Source organism: Chenopodium album, chromosome 21 (assembly GCF_948465745.1).
Source record: "Chenopodium album chromosome 21, dcCheAlbu1.1, whole genome shotgun sequence".
Lineage (NCBI taxonomy): Eukaryota > Viridiplantae > Streptophyta > Magnoliopsida > Caryophyllales > Amaranthaceae > Chenopodium > Chenopodium album.
The window spans coordinates 28,869,128-28,883,108 of record NC_137854.1 but is presented as its reverse complement, the minus strand read 5'-3'; the positions used below and the strand labels follow the sequence as shown (position 1 = coordinate 28,883,108).

Sequence of the window (13,981 nt, the reverse complement as noted above, 5' to 3'; positions counted from 1 at the left end):
ACTTGGACCGAGCCCAGTCTTCACCACTTCTCAGGACCTTCGGCAAGGTCCCATTGTTTTCACCCGAAACAATTACTACTATCTATCTATACTAATATATTAAAAGGCGCTCTTAGAAACGTCTCTACGCCACGTAGACCCCTTCACTACGCCACATCACTCACTCAACTCATTATCATGCCACGTCATCCACTCAATTGCTCCATATTCCACATCATTTGCAATACCAACAATACATGTTGCTTCAACTATATTGAAAAAAAAAATGGATAAGAAGGATCGAACCCTTGACCTCTTTGAAGAAATGTTATTGTTTAACCATCTAGGCAAATAGTTGATTATACTTTAATATTGCACACTAAATAATACTATAATATAAAAGTATTGAATATACATACTACATACACACTATTAAATGCTCTTAAAAATTAGCATTTGCACAACTATAAAAGTAGTATCCCGAGGCAACGCCCGGGCTACTCACTAGTTCATTAGATAATAAACCGATTATGAAAAAATGTAGGATATTGATTGGATAAATAATCATCGGCATGGTAATTGAAAAAAAATTAAAGCATTAAAAAGACATAAAATTCAACAAATAGTCATTTCACAACAATGTTGGATATTGCATATTTGTGCATATGATGAGTGGATTTAAGTTACAAATTTGGGTATGATTCTTAACCTATTGGTCAAGTTTTGCATAGTAATTTTTATCAAGGCATAGAGCTAAGGAAAAATACAGCTTAATAATCTGAATTATGGGCAATTTACTTTTAACAATCCCAACTACAGTTTATTTTTTAACAATTCCAACTATGGGGTCAGTTTTCCTCCAACATTCATTTATTATATGACAAAAGTAAGTTTTATTTGCTTTTCTTTTGACAAGGCTTCTCATATTTTAACGATCTAAAATACAATGGAAAAAAAAAAGAAAAAAGTACTCAACATAAGACATGCTAAGTACTCAACAATTTTATGAACTAAAATTAGAAGAATAAACCACTAGAATAGGATGACTTTCATTGATAGTCATATGCCGATGAAAACATATTATGAATGACCTGGCAATCCTGACCCAGAGCTGATGCCCCGACACGAATTACCCGACCCATGACCCGAAATCACTAACCCGAAATTAACCCAAAATCTGAATCAGCACGACCCGACCTATACCCGACCCGAAGTGGAACTGACCCGACCTTGACCCGAAACCCGAACTGACCCAACCGGAAACGACCCGACCCGAAGTTGACTCGAGACCTGAAGTTGACCCGACCTTTAACTTGAATTGACCCAAATAGACTGAAAACCCAAAATGACCCAAACCAAAATTATGTTATACCTGAAATGAATAGAATCTATGTAAGCTAAATATCAATAAGAGAGTGAGGTATAACCAAAATTATTACAACAGTGACAATGATAATAAGAGTATTAAAACTAAGATCAATAAGAGTGTGAGGTATAACTCAATTAGTTAGAGCATCCTTCTTAGTTTTCAGCAGATCCTGAAATTGATTCTCAATCTAAACACGAAAGAAAAACGTCAATAAAAGTCAAACAATTACTACATCCATGAAAAAAGTAATCTTAATAAATATAGTGAGTTTTTCGTCAATAAATAAATACATAAATAAATATACAGAGTTGAATTTAATTAACCTAATGCATCACCCGAATATGACCCGAAAATTGAGCCAACCCGAATTGACCTGACCCGAACTTGACCCGACCCGAAGTGTTGACCCGATACTCGATCCGACTCGATTATCAGTCGACCCGAAATGACCCGACCCGACCCAAACTTGATCCAATAACCTTTTGACCCGAACTTGACCCAACCCGAAATGACCCAACCCGAATGACCCATTTGCCAGATCTAATATTATTTATGATGCTCACAAATCATAACCATGCATATTTATTAGGTCTTAATGAGTGGACATTGGTTGACACAAATTTTAGTCACTTGTACCATTAACCATGGTACTCAATGTAAGGACTCGGGAACTTGTATACTGCAATGCTGATGGTGGCTCTGATATCCACTACACAACTTACTTTGTTGTTCGGCAACAGGCCTAAAACCACCGCAATTTTATAAAAACACCTGAAGCATAAATCAATGAAATCTTATGTGAACATCTAATATACAACAGTAAATTGCATCACAATTGTTGGAACATAGAAAATCTCTGTTTATGGTCCTACCGGTCCTAAAATGGGACAAATCACGTCTAGCAAAGAGTGTGACATAGTTTCTCAACTGAACTGGTACAGAAACATGCCCATCACTTCCAACGAGCACCCCCTAATCTAATAACCTCTTCAGCACCACTATCCTTGGTGTACCCTCTTTCCATGCTTGAATCACCTTTCTGGTTACCTAAGTCACCATATAGGTCCTTGAGCTTGGCCAGATTGCTTGATGCTGACGTTCTCTCTTTTTCTTTGCTTTTATCACTGTTAGTGCTTGAATAATGATCAAAACGCTCTGTACGGACAGGAGATGGAGACCTCCGGCTCTTGCTTCTACTTCTACTCCTGCTCCTCCGTGAGTGGTAATCATCATAATCGTCTCTATCTCTTCTGCTGCCCTCTCTTTCAGAATACCTGCTTCTATCATAATCACGCCTGCGGTCTCTCTCTCGGTCATAATCTCTTTCTCTATCATGGCTTCTTTCTCTGTCCCTATCGCGGTCCCGGAAGTCTCTATCCCGATAGCGATCTCGGTCCCGATCTCGATCCTGATCACGGCTCCTCCCTTTCCCCACATCCCTGTCAAAATACTCTCTGTCAGACAAATCACGACTCTGACTACGATGCCTGCTAGGAGACCTACGAGGATCATCGCTACCACCCCGATCATAAGGAGGTGGGGGTACAGCACGGCGAACAGGAGAAGAGTCTCGAGTTGATGCCCGATGTGGAGCACGTTGTCCAAAAGAAACAGAAAGAGCTGCCTTAACAGAAGGAGGGCGACGTGCAGTATCCTCAGATCCAAGCCGACTATTCTCTCCAATTGACCCTGATGACTTCGTCGGGAGCTTCATCTTTTCAAGGTGGGAGACAACTTGCCGCACTACAGTTACAGGTATACGAGGGAAAAGGGTGTCAAAGTAATACTGCAATAACAAGCAGAAATTGAGTTCAGTTCCATAGTCAGATTATAGAGAAATACCCACTGAGATAAAGCATGTAGACATACTGTAATGTATCACTGTATCATCAACTTCTCAATGGAAACTGACTTTCTAATTTCTATCCCCTTTTGGCAATGGCATTGTTTGTGTTTTTAGTTCACATGAATCAAGTACCTAAGGCCATTAGAATCTAGCAATACAAATACAGAAACATCTTCAACTTGACATAAATACCAAGTCATCAATCTTTGACAGACTATGCATCATTACTAAAATATGCACATCCGAAATTAGTTGAAGCCTCAGCATAGTTTAAAGAAATAGCCACAAAAATGACAAATAAGAATAGTAACAAGGATACCAACTAACAGTCAGCCTAGTCCTTAATTAATAATTCGCCCCTCCTTCACAAACCTTCCATTTCACAAAATGTCCCAATTGACTTTTCACAGCTATTTTGTGGAAAAGAGCCAATCAGAATCACTTTAGTAAAAAGATGCATTAGGTACATACAGAAGACTAATGATTAGAGCAATCGATTATAGATAATTATGCAATTTAAACAAGCCTTCACTCATCTCACCTCTGTTTAAAGCAGAAAAAAGTGATTAACTCCCTTCATCTTCCTCCACATTTTCACCAACTCCTTCCAATCTTTCCACCTAGTCTCTTTGGCTGCCTCATTTGTTAAATTATCAAGTTCAATAATTAATAACATCCCCCTCCCTCTGTATCATGTGCTCTTCTTATGAGGCTCTCATTAATGTCCGTTTGCATTTTTCCCCTTTTTATCAGCAAGTCTCTTAGTAATGTCTTTATAGTCCAAAAGAGGAAATCGAACACATTACTCATACTATGAACCACAAAATTAATGTTTGATGTTCATTATAATTATTTTCAGCACTTTGCATCAGTCTTTAAAATAAGCAACGTGTAATCAGTCCTAGCAACCTTTCACACCTTGATTTTATGAGGGATGTGTCAGAAGTATCCTGGCACAGGGGAAAAATCCTTAAAAAAATCATTTCAGTTAGCAGTAAAGAGTAAAATCAATTCAAGTGACAATTTGTATTTTAAAAAAAAATTGAATCGACATAATTAAAATATAAATAAGACATTACAACTTTAAATGGGTCAGCTTCTACAAAACCCAAATATTCATTTGCATATGATTAAAGAGTACAATGGTGGTACTAGATAAGTAAAGTATATCCATGTTGACAATCATTTTAACTTATTTTAATAAAAACAAAGTGATGCTAAGGAAGGAGGCATTGAGAGCATAATTTATAATTCATGCATCAAAAAAAAAATATATATATATATATATACATCAACAATACAGAGAAGTAATAAGCGAATAACAAAAAAAACATTCAAACATACACTTTTTATAGATAAAAATGGGCAAAAGTAGACAAAAGGACAAACTGCAGAGGTATACATACAGAGGAGCCCTGGCACGTCGCTAGATAGCTTAGGCCTGAAGAATCACACCAAACAATGCATTCCTAATATAAACATTGACTAAAGCTAACAAGGCATTATCTAAGCGCACATCTAAGGGAAGTATGTGGTCTCTCAAAGCATAGCAAGAAGGAAACATCCACCTTGTTACTTAAAATGGTGGTTATGTACAAATGAATGAAATGACACTCAAGTTCATTACCTGTCCAAGAAGTAAGTCCCGCACATACACACCCATAGTGGTCATCTTTCCACTAGAACCTGGCGAAAATTCCTGCAAAAGAACCAAACTGAATTCAAAGTTTGATTAAAAGGAAAGAGCTAGGGAGCAGAGAGTGGTAAAGGCAGCAAAAATGAGAACCAAAAAATAATGAGATCTCTAAGATCTCATCTCCTCTTGTTGAACATAACCAAGAAGCAGACACAATACATATAAAGAAACACAGAGAGCGAAAGAGGGAGGTGTTTATATTTGAGCACATGGCAAAACCTTATCATTCTTGGGATGAATGCACCCAACCACTTCACTGTTGATGAAACTGCAACTGTCAAATCTTGAAATAAAATCAGTACCAAATAAATGTTTCTATTCACCTTCAAGAAAAAGGCTGTGAAGTTGATAGAAGCATTTAGACTTAAAACAGAGTGCAAACCCATTTACTGTCTTTTTGTCATTCATGGCACATGGACAACTTTAAATTATAATGACCAATTTCATGCAAATCTCGTGGTTAAACAAATAGGATAGTCAGATTAAAATTTTCCTTTAAAAAGTAAACTACTCATCAACGGTGAGGGCCCCAAATATTGTACCAAATGACAGCTGCTAGCCTGCTACCTAAAGTGATGGCCACTATGCAAGGATTTTGAGCTTCTTGTTACAAAGTATATGGCTACCATAGAGGCATAGATAAACACTTGAAACAAAATAACATCGAATACAAAAATGTATTACAATATTGGCTATTACTCCTATAGTTACCAACTATTTACCTATGGTGTGGTTGTGAGCCAAAAGTGATAGAGAATACATCAATTTGAGCTCAAGAAACTTGATGGTATTGGAAAATTCTCATGAAGATGAGAGATTTTGAAGATGAAGGTGTTGGCGGATTTGAATAGGAGAGAGATGAAACAAAGGACAAGGCCAACATTAAGACTGATAGCTGCCAAAACCTTATATAGTTATATTGCATCCCCTGGTCACCATATTCCTTTAATTCATCAATCTTTTGTTAAAATCAACTTCTTTGCAATTGTGTAACAATACTATCAACCTCAAGCCTTCATAAGTTATATAGAACAAGTAACTTTTATCATAGACCTAAAGCTCAACAACAACTATTGGCACTTCTAAGGACGATGAACACAAGACGAGAACCAAAACAAGACCAAAATCATCCAAAACCACATGACATTGCCTAACAACCGAAGCATCCTCCACGGAAAAATGAAAAATTAACACTTCATCATGAAGAACCATATGAGTCCATAAACATAAATAATTCCAATACAAAACCCAAAGTAAAATGATCAAGGGAGGAATATTAATTCACCAAACACTAAAATCACTCAAAATTGCAAACTTTATCAGTTTGCTCGCAGTCAAGAAAACAAGTCTTGAAATCAAGAACAGGTGAGAGTCACGTAGTTACGGGGATACTTAATGTCGAGAATTTCTTGAAAGAAATTCCTCCATATATCCCAGGAAAAATAAAAGATAGGACCCTTTTCCACCTAAAAGCATAACATATATGTTCCTTTTTTACCTAGAAGCACAGCAGAATACCATCCATCAATCAATGTAATAAGACTTAAGAGTGAATTTGTGGTGTGGCTAGGCCCCTCAAGGAACTTTGTTTTATTACGCATTTACTCCATTTTGAGCAGGCTGGCAGTGAAGGATTAAGGTGTCAAATTGTATGGCCTGGCTCATTATGGTAAATACCCAAAACCTTTGTTACTCGAACAAGAATATGAGTGATGGCTAAATAAACAAGTGTCACGCATTTCATTCGGACACATGGACATTTTCCAATGGATGGGTGAGGGGACATTGTCCTAAAATTGGACACAGGTGCAGGTACAGGTACACTGCATTACTGGAACATTAGCCTGTTTTTAGAAGTGTGTTTTTTTTTTTTTTTTTTTTTTTGCATACATTATAACATACAGATAGACATAAGCATTTCAATTTACCTTGACTGTTAATTGTTGTTGAAATTTAATCTCAAATTCATTTGTGGGCACATAACCCAGTAAAACCCACTCTTCCTTTCCTACCTTCTCACAACCCTTCCTCCGTCCAAAAGAGGGAAAAGTGGACCTCACCCAAGCTAAGTTCTCTCATAGTATACGATAAGAAAATCATGGAACTGTAGGAGGCTATAATTGGTGGAATTAAGACCCCACCCCCATCCCCACCCCACCCCACCCCACCCCCCAAACAAAAAAAAAATAAATAAATCAATAAAATTACTGTACAAAAGTATTTTGCTTTTTTTTTTTTTCCACAATAGCATCCCACTATATAACTCCACTTCTTTGGTTGTTATGTGCTAGATGATCAAATTTCTAATCAAAGTGAGTAATGACTGACCCTAAAAAATGTAGGAAGTGAGCAATGAATGTCAAAACAACTTCTAGTTATAAAAGAAAATGTTATTTCAAGATTTTTATTAAATAAAGAAATTAAAAAATTTTATGGACTAGACAACATAAATATAGTAAATCTTAGCTGCTATAGTCTAGTGCATGAAGTCAAAAGTGCCTCAAAAGAAAAGTTATTCGCCATATATACAAGAATGAAAAAAATACTGAAACAAGAAAATGTGAGGAAGAAGGAATCGAATCAGTCAGAAAATGATTACCTCATCATCTTGAATATACGGTTCAAACCAGGTCCACAACGTTTTTGGGTCTGCAGCATACCTAAGGTATAAGAATCCAACCTGTAAGAAAAAGTTAACCATTAATCACAGTATATCAGACAATGACATCTTGAGGCAGATGCAAAATACCATGATCAAAAACTAAAAAATGGGTATACCCAAATTAATAACAAAACCTAATTGCCACAGAATAGAAGTGGAAAACATGATATGAGTATCATTCCTTGAGTTTTCTAACAGTTAAATCTTCAACTTCCAAATTACAAGAGCTACACTTCCTACAGTTCTACTAATTAGGAGTTATAAAGAAGAAATTTTTTGATAGTTCTTAGCAAATACAGCGTCTCAATTTAATCTCAGCCCTTCACCAAACTACATGAAGACAGAGACATTCTGAGTGCAGATACAGTAGTTGAGCATGCTTTCCATGCTATACAGTGCAGATGATAGTACTCCCTTTGTCCCACAATATATTCCTCATTTTTCTATTTGGGTTGTCCTAAAAGATTGTCTCATTTCATTTTAGACCTTGTTCAGATAAGGTTAATCATTTCAAATAAGGGTTAATGAGTTCCGTTAAGTGTTAATGAGGTCAGAAAAAATGAGTTCAAGTTAGTTTTTATAATGATTAATTAAGGCTATCAAAGTTCAATTTACAACTACAATAAGTTCTATTTAGGTATAATATGTTCAAGTTTCGATAAGTTCAAGAAGTTTAAATAAGTTCAAGTAAGCTCGGATAAGTTCATTTTAGTTCATAAAGTGAAATTTAGATGAATAGAACGCACCCTTAGTTAGCATGGTCCCCACAATTCTTTTCGAAATTATTTACTACCCTGCATACTAATACTAAACAGCATATTTATCTACCCACACAGTAGAGCTCAAACAAAATTAAAACTGGGGATGGGATCTACTAAACAGAACGGAGTAATTGAGTATAATTTTCACCCTTGAGTAAGCAAAGGAAGTGGGTTCCCTAATTACCATGGCACCTTTGAACAGGCACTTTACACATTAACATAAATACAATATTTCTGCAAATGATGAAATCTAATTTTCCTGGCTACACAATCAGAAATCCAATTTCAAAATTGAAATTTTGAAAAAAATTAAACTGCAATAAACAACTAATAGCACAAAGCTAAAGATTCTGAATAACGTCAGAACAAGCAAAATACTCACAGCTCTAATGTAAGGAGAATCTGGATGCTTCAATAGCCCATGCATTTGCTTGGCAGTTAACTTCATGGTAAAAAACTTGTACAAGAGGCAAAAAGCCGTAGAAGGTCCCCGGCAGTTTCCAGTCATCCATGGCTCCACATGATCAACTTGATTGTATATCTCATCGATCACCTCATGGTATGTCTTCAAACGATAGAGGTCACGGAAATAATCCGAAGAAAGAATGTTCATACACAGGACCTTCTCCAATAGAGAATCAATTGGTTTTCCAGATAATTGTATATCCCCCATGGATTACTTATATATATAAATCAATTGCCTTTTCCAAATGAACTACCGCGGCAAAATAAATACCCGAGAAAAGTTTTCAGCAAGTTCCCATTCCTGAAACAAGCAGAACATTTGCAAAAATTAAGTAAGCATACAAGAAAAACAACAAATTTCACAAAAATTTTAGCTTCAGTTCACCAATTGTGAGTAGCTCGTAAAAATTCAACCAGGGCAGAAGGGGCGGCCGCCCTCGGCCAAAGGAGAGAAGGGTCAATTTTATACTTCTATCGTAACATTGAAGGATTATAATCAAAATCTTGCAACAAATAAACCAAATTTGACTCAATTATCTAATTAGGCTCTACACATCACATAAAATTCTTTTTGCCTAAGAAATATCAACAAAACCACTCGTTAGAATCATTCAAAACTACATTAATTATAAATATGATAAATAATAGTTCAATAATCCACCGTAGAAGAACCCTAAATTGACTATATTGACAATAATTAAATCAGCGATAAACCCTAGATTGCGAAATTGATATTCGATCGATTAATTAAAACAAAGAAAACAATCTTACCTTGGGAGCTGCTTCAATGGAGGAGAGTAAGCTTAGAAGGTGCTTCAATGGAGAACTCGAAATACGCTTCAATGGAGACTGGAGAGATAGAAAGGGAGGTGCAGCATGAAAGCGAAGCGGAAAGCTTAAAAGGGCCCAAAAAAAAAAAAAAAAAAAAAAAAAAAAAAAAAAAAAAAAAAGAGAAATAATTGCACGCATAAAATGTCAACAGTAAGATCTAATACCAAGATCCGAGGGCCAAAAATTATTTTTGGTTTTTAATTTTCTTATTTTTTTTCAAAATAAAAAATTAAAAGGCTTGTTTGGAATCGATTTTTATTTTTATTTTTTGTTTTTGATTTTTGTTTTTAGTGTTTTATTTTTTTTCTTTTTTGGAAACAAAAAACCAAAACAGGAAATAAATAAAAGGTGTTTTAACTTTCTGTTGTCAGTTTTCAAAAATATTATAATTTCAATTAGTTTAACTAATTTTTGATTTATTATATGACACTAGTTTTGTGCCCCGTGCGATGCTCGGGTTGTTGAATTTAGAGATAATTATGTTATTCGAATTTTCTACTTATGGATTAATAATTACTTGTCAATCATACTTGTAAAATAAAGAATATTGTATTACCGCTCATAAAGATATGGGTGGTGTTTGGCCTATCGAGTAGTTCTTGAAAGTAACGGAAGTAGCATGGTTAGAGTAATTAGAATAATAAATGATTTGGAGTTAAACTTATTTTCATATTAATTGGATGAACACTACTAAAAATTGGCCAAATTGCGACCGGCGCAAACGGTCGCAAAAAATAGTGAAAACGGTCGCAAAACGTAATTGCGACCGTCAACGGTCGCAACATGGCGGTCGTTATTATGATGGTCGCAAAAAAAAAATTTACGACCGTTTGACGGTCACAAATTCTTAACGACCGTTTTAACTATTTTCAACGACTGTTAAAAAAACGGTCGCAAATATTAAAAATTATGACCGCCTTATGAAACGGTCGCAAATATCGAATTTAGCGACCGTCATAAGCCGTCGCTAAAAGTATTAAAAAAACAAAAAAGAAAAAGAAAAAGACCCACCCACCCTTAGCCCAGATCCCACCCAAACCAGTAAACCACCACCACCACTACTTACCCTAAACAACCACTAGCCTGCCTCTGCCGCCCTCTACCCACCATCACCGTCGCCCACCAATACCCAGCACCACCCACCCATCCTTAACCCAGAAAAACAGTTAAAAAAATTCCAAAAAAAAGCAAACAAAAACGAAATAAAACATTATCAAACAATCAAACAATTTCGAACAAAAATCCAAAAAAGACATAATTCGAACAAATTTATCAAAACAATTTAACCCACAAATAAAATGCACAAAAATTAAACCAAGAAAATCGCCCTATAATTCAACCCATAATTATACCCAAAAAAATAAACCCACAACAATTAAACCCAGAACAAAAAATTCGACAAAAAAATCAAACAAAAACGAAATAAAACCCTCATAATCGAACCTAAATTCAAGAAGTTCAAGCTCAAAATCAAACCAAAAATCTATGAAATTCGAACAAATAAAGAACAAATTCGAACAGAATTAACAAAAACTCAAAATAAAACCAAAATCAAAGGAATTCGAACAGAAACGCAAACAAAAATCGATAACAAAATCAAAACAAACATGGAAATTCGAACGGAAAACGAATTCAACCACAAAATTCGAAAATAAACAAAATTTCAGAAAATTAAACATACCTTTCATAATATATCTTCCTCTTTAGGTCAATATGGTCAAATTCGACCAAGAAAGCTCCAGATCTGGAATTTTTGAGGTCGAATTTCACCATAAACACCAAAGTTTTATAGCCCAAAAACGGTCGCATGAATTTTATTTTTAAAATATATTTCAGTACCTTTGCGACCGTTTTATAGCCCAAAAACGGTCGCAAATTTGCGACCGTTTTTATAGCGGTCGCAAATTTGCGACCGCTTTAAAAACGGTCGCAAATATCAATTTTTGCGACCGTTTTGATGACGGTCGTAGAAAAATGGTCGCAATTCGACCGAATTTTAATAGTGGAAATTTCTAAGATAAGTTGTGATTTTAGCGCCTTTAATTGTGCTCATTTTTGACAAACGGGTAATACGGTTACCCATATGATAGCTAAATGGGAGATTGTTATGAATTGGTCACTACTCACTTGTACATACTACATATAAAATATTGATATTTTATTGAAAATAAAATTCTAGACCAAAAGTTTAATTTTAGGTTCACACCAAATTTTATCGAAAATAGAACTCAAAAATAACTTTTTTTATCCTACATAATTTATCAAAATCTATTCAACTTTTTTATCATATTCTACAACAAATATATTCAAATAAATCATACGTCGCACGACACTTAGCTTGGCGAAAAGTTAGAACGCCCGGTGTCAATGTCTCGTAGCCTAGTTAAAAGTTTAGCTTTATATATTAGTTAGTTATATGATAGTTGTATATCATATAATTTTGAAAAAAAATAAACAGAAAACCACAACAATACCAAACAAACCCTTAGAAAGTGTTTTTTCCACTTTATATTATCAATTTTCAAAATCATCATGATTTTAATAAATTTGACTAATTTATTCAAAAAAAAAAGACTAATTTTTGCTTTATTAATTGACATATATCACATGATTGTAAAAAAATAAAATAAAATAAAATAATAAAAAAAAACATTTAACATAAAATCACAGCAATGTCAAACGAACCCTAACTGTTGTATTTTTTACCATCTAAACAAAATATGATATTTATTTGATGACTATAAAATATATTTTTGAACCTCAACCATTAGCTTAAACTTTTGGTTGAGATGGTCTATTAACATGATATCAGAGTCAGCATCCACCCCTCCTTTTCAAAGTAGAATATTAAACACAGGGTATGAGGAGGACCCATGTTGCATCCACACTTTATGCCCAAGAGACTCTCGTGGAGGGGGCATGATAGAATATAAAACTAGTGAGTAGCCCGGACGTTGCCCCGGGTTGTTACTGTTGTAGACGTGCAATCGATAAATTTTTTAAACGACTTATTAAAATTGTATAATAATTATTATTGTCAAACTAAAAGTGAGTTTTTTTTAGTATATTTTATTTTAATTCATTCTTGTGGTTTGCACTTATATAATTTTTTTTACATATTGATAATATACTTGATAATTGGCTTAGATGGTGAAATGGTTATTCTTGTTGTAAGAGATTGAGGGTTCGATCCCCCTTATCCTTATGTTTTTATATTCAATAATGTTGGTTGTTTGGGTGATGTGACATTGTTTGAGGGATGATGTGGCATCATGAGACATTGGGAAGATGACGTGGCGCAACAAAAAAGGGATTGTGTGGCACATCAACGTCCTTAGGAACGCCTTTTAATACATAGTATAGATATATTCTTGAGACTCAACCATAAAAAGCATATTACTGTAGTCTTTTATGCACACAATCCGTACTTGTTTTTAAAATGTATATATATATAAGTCAACATTAATAATAATATTTAATATTGTAGAATGTCTACTCGGCCTTTTATTTTAAAGTACCTTGCCAACAGTGTTGTTAAGCGGCATTCAAAGATGCACCTTATTTTAAAATGTCATTTATTTTAACATTTGTCAGCTAACCATGCTTACTAATAACTAACATGTTAGTCTTTCAAAAAAAAATAAAATAAATAAATAACATGTTAGTAATATGAATATAAATAACTAACATGTTAGAATAATGAGTTAAATATCATGCAAATTTGACATTTATGCAATAATTTCTAGTTTATGATTATTATTCAACCATTTTCTTTTACTTTAAAAGTTTTGCCTTTAATACAATAGTTTCTAAGCTATATTGATTCATAGCTCTGGTTTAGTTTTCTTTTCAGTTTGTGTCTACGAGGAACATGGGGATGCATGATTTCATGTTCACATCGAGGTGCACCACACACATGTTTTTTACACACCTCCGCTCTCTTTGATCTTTTTTTTTTCTTCAGTTTGCGACTAATGAAATGTGAAAATTTTGCTACATTTTCATGAATATCAATCAATCAATTAAAGCATTATTCCCATAAGTGGGGTCGGCTACATGAATCAAAAGTGATTATTCCTTGTAAACAAAAATCTTCCTTCCCCATCCTTTCCGATGAAAGTTCTCATTCTCATGCAAATTTATATACTTCATGTCCTTCGTAATTTAAATACGCTCTACTACCGTCAAGTATTTTTGTATTTAATTAATTTTTGCAATTTAAATTACATAAGTCTTAGTAGTCGTTTAATTTGTTAGTCTTTGAAGAAAGAAGATGGAGTCGAAGACAACAAGAAGGATTTAAAGATTGGAGGCTTCAAGATCAAGTCCAAGGGGCCGTACTAGGATCATCACTAATTTTTCTTATGCATTT

The 13,981-nt window shown here is 34.5% G+C and overlaps 1 protein-coding gene across 1 annotated transcript; it reads right to left on the bottom strand.

Moving 5' to 3' along the window:
- Window positions 1-2,127: 2,127 nt before the first annotated feature.
- LOC145601173 (pre-mRNA splicing factor SR-like 1) lies at window positions 2,128-9,686 on the bottom strand. The gene is made up of 5 exons (XM_081657124.1): window positions 9,550-9,686; window positions 8,696-9,079; window positions 7,490-7,570; window positions 4,822-4,893; window positions 2,128-3,134 (listed from the first exon to the last, which is right to left on the bottom strand). Exons 2-5 carry the CDS (start codon window positions 8,984-8,986, stop codon window positions 2,301-2,303), a joined length of 1,278 nt encoding a protein of 425 aa, XP_081513250.1. The 5' UTR covers window positions 8,987-9,079; window positions 9,550-9,686; the 3' UTR covers window positions 2,128-2,300.
- Window positions 9,687-13,981: the final 4,295 nt, after the last annotated feature.

What these genes read in the sequence shown, in the direction of transcription:
- LOC145601173 (XM_081657124.1), bottom strand. Translation starts at nt 8,986, where the DNA reads ATGGGGGATATACAATTATCTGGAAAACCAATTGATTCTCTATTGGAG. An exon ending in CGTATATTCAAGATGATGAG is followed by an intron (nt 4,894 to 7,489) that starts GTAATCATTTTC and finishes GTTCTTTTGCAG; the next exon opens with GAATTTTCGCCAGGTTCTAG. An exon ending in GGGACTTACTTCTTGGACAG is followed by an intron (nt 3,135 to 4,821) that starts GTAATGAACTTG and finishes TTGTTATTGCAG; the next exon opens with TATTACTTTGACACCCTTTT.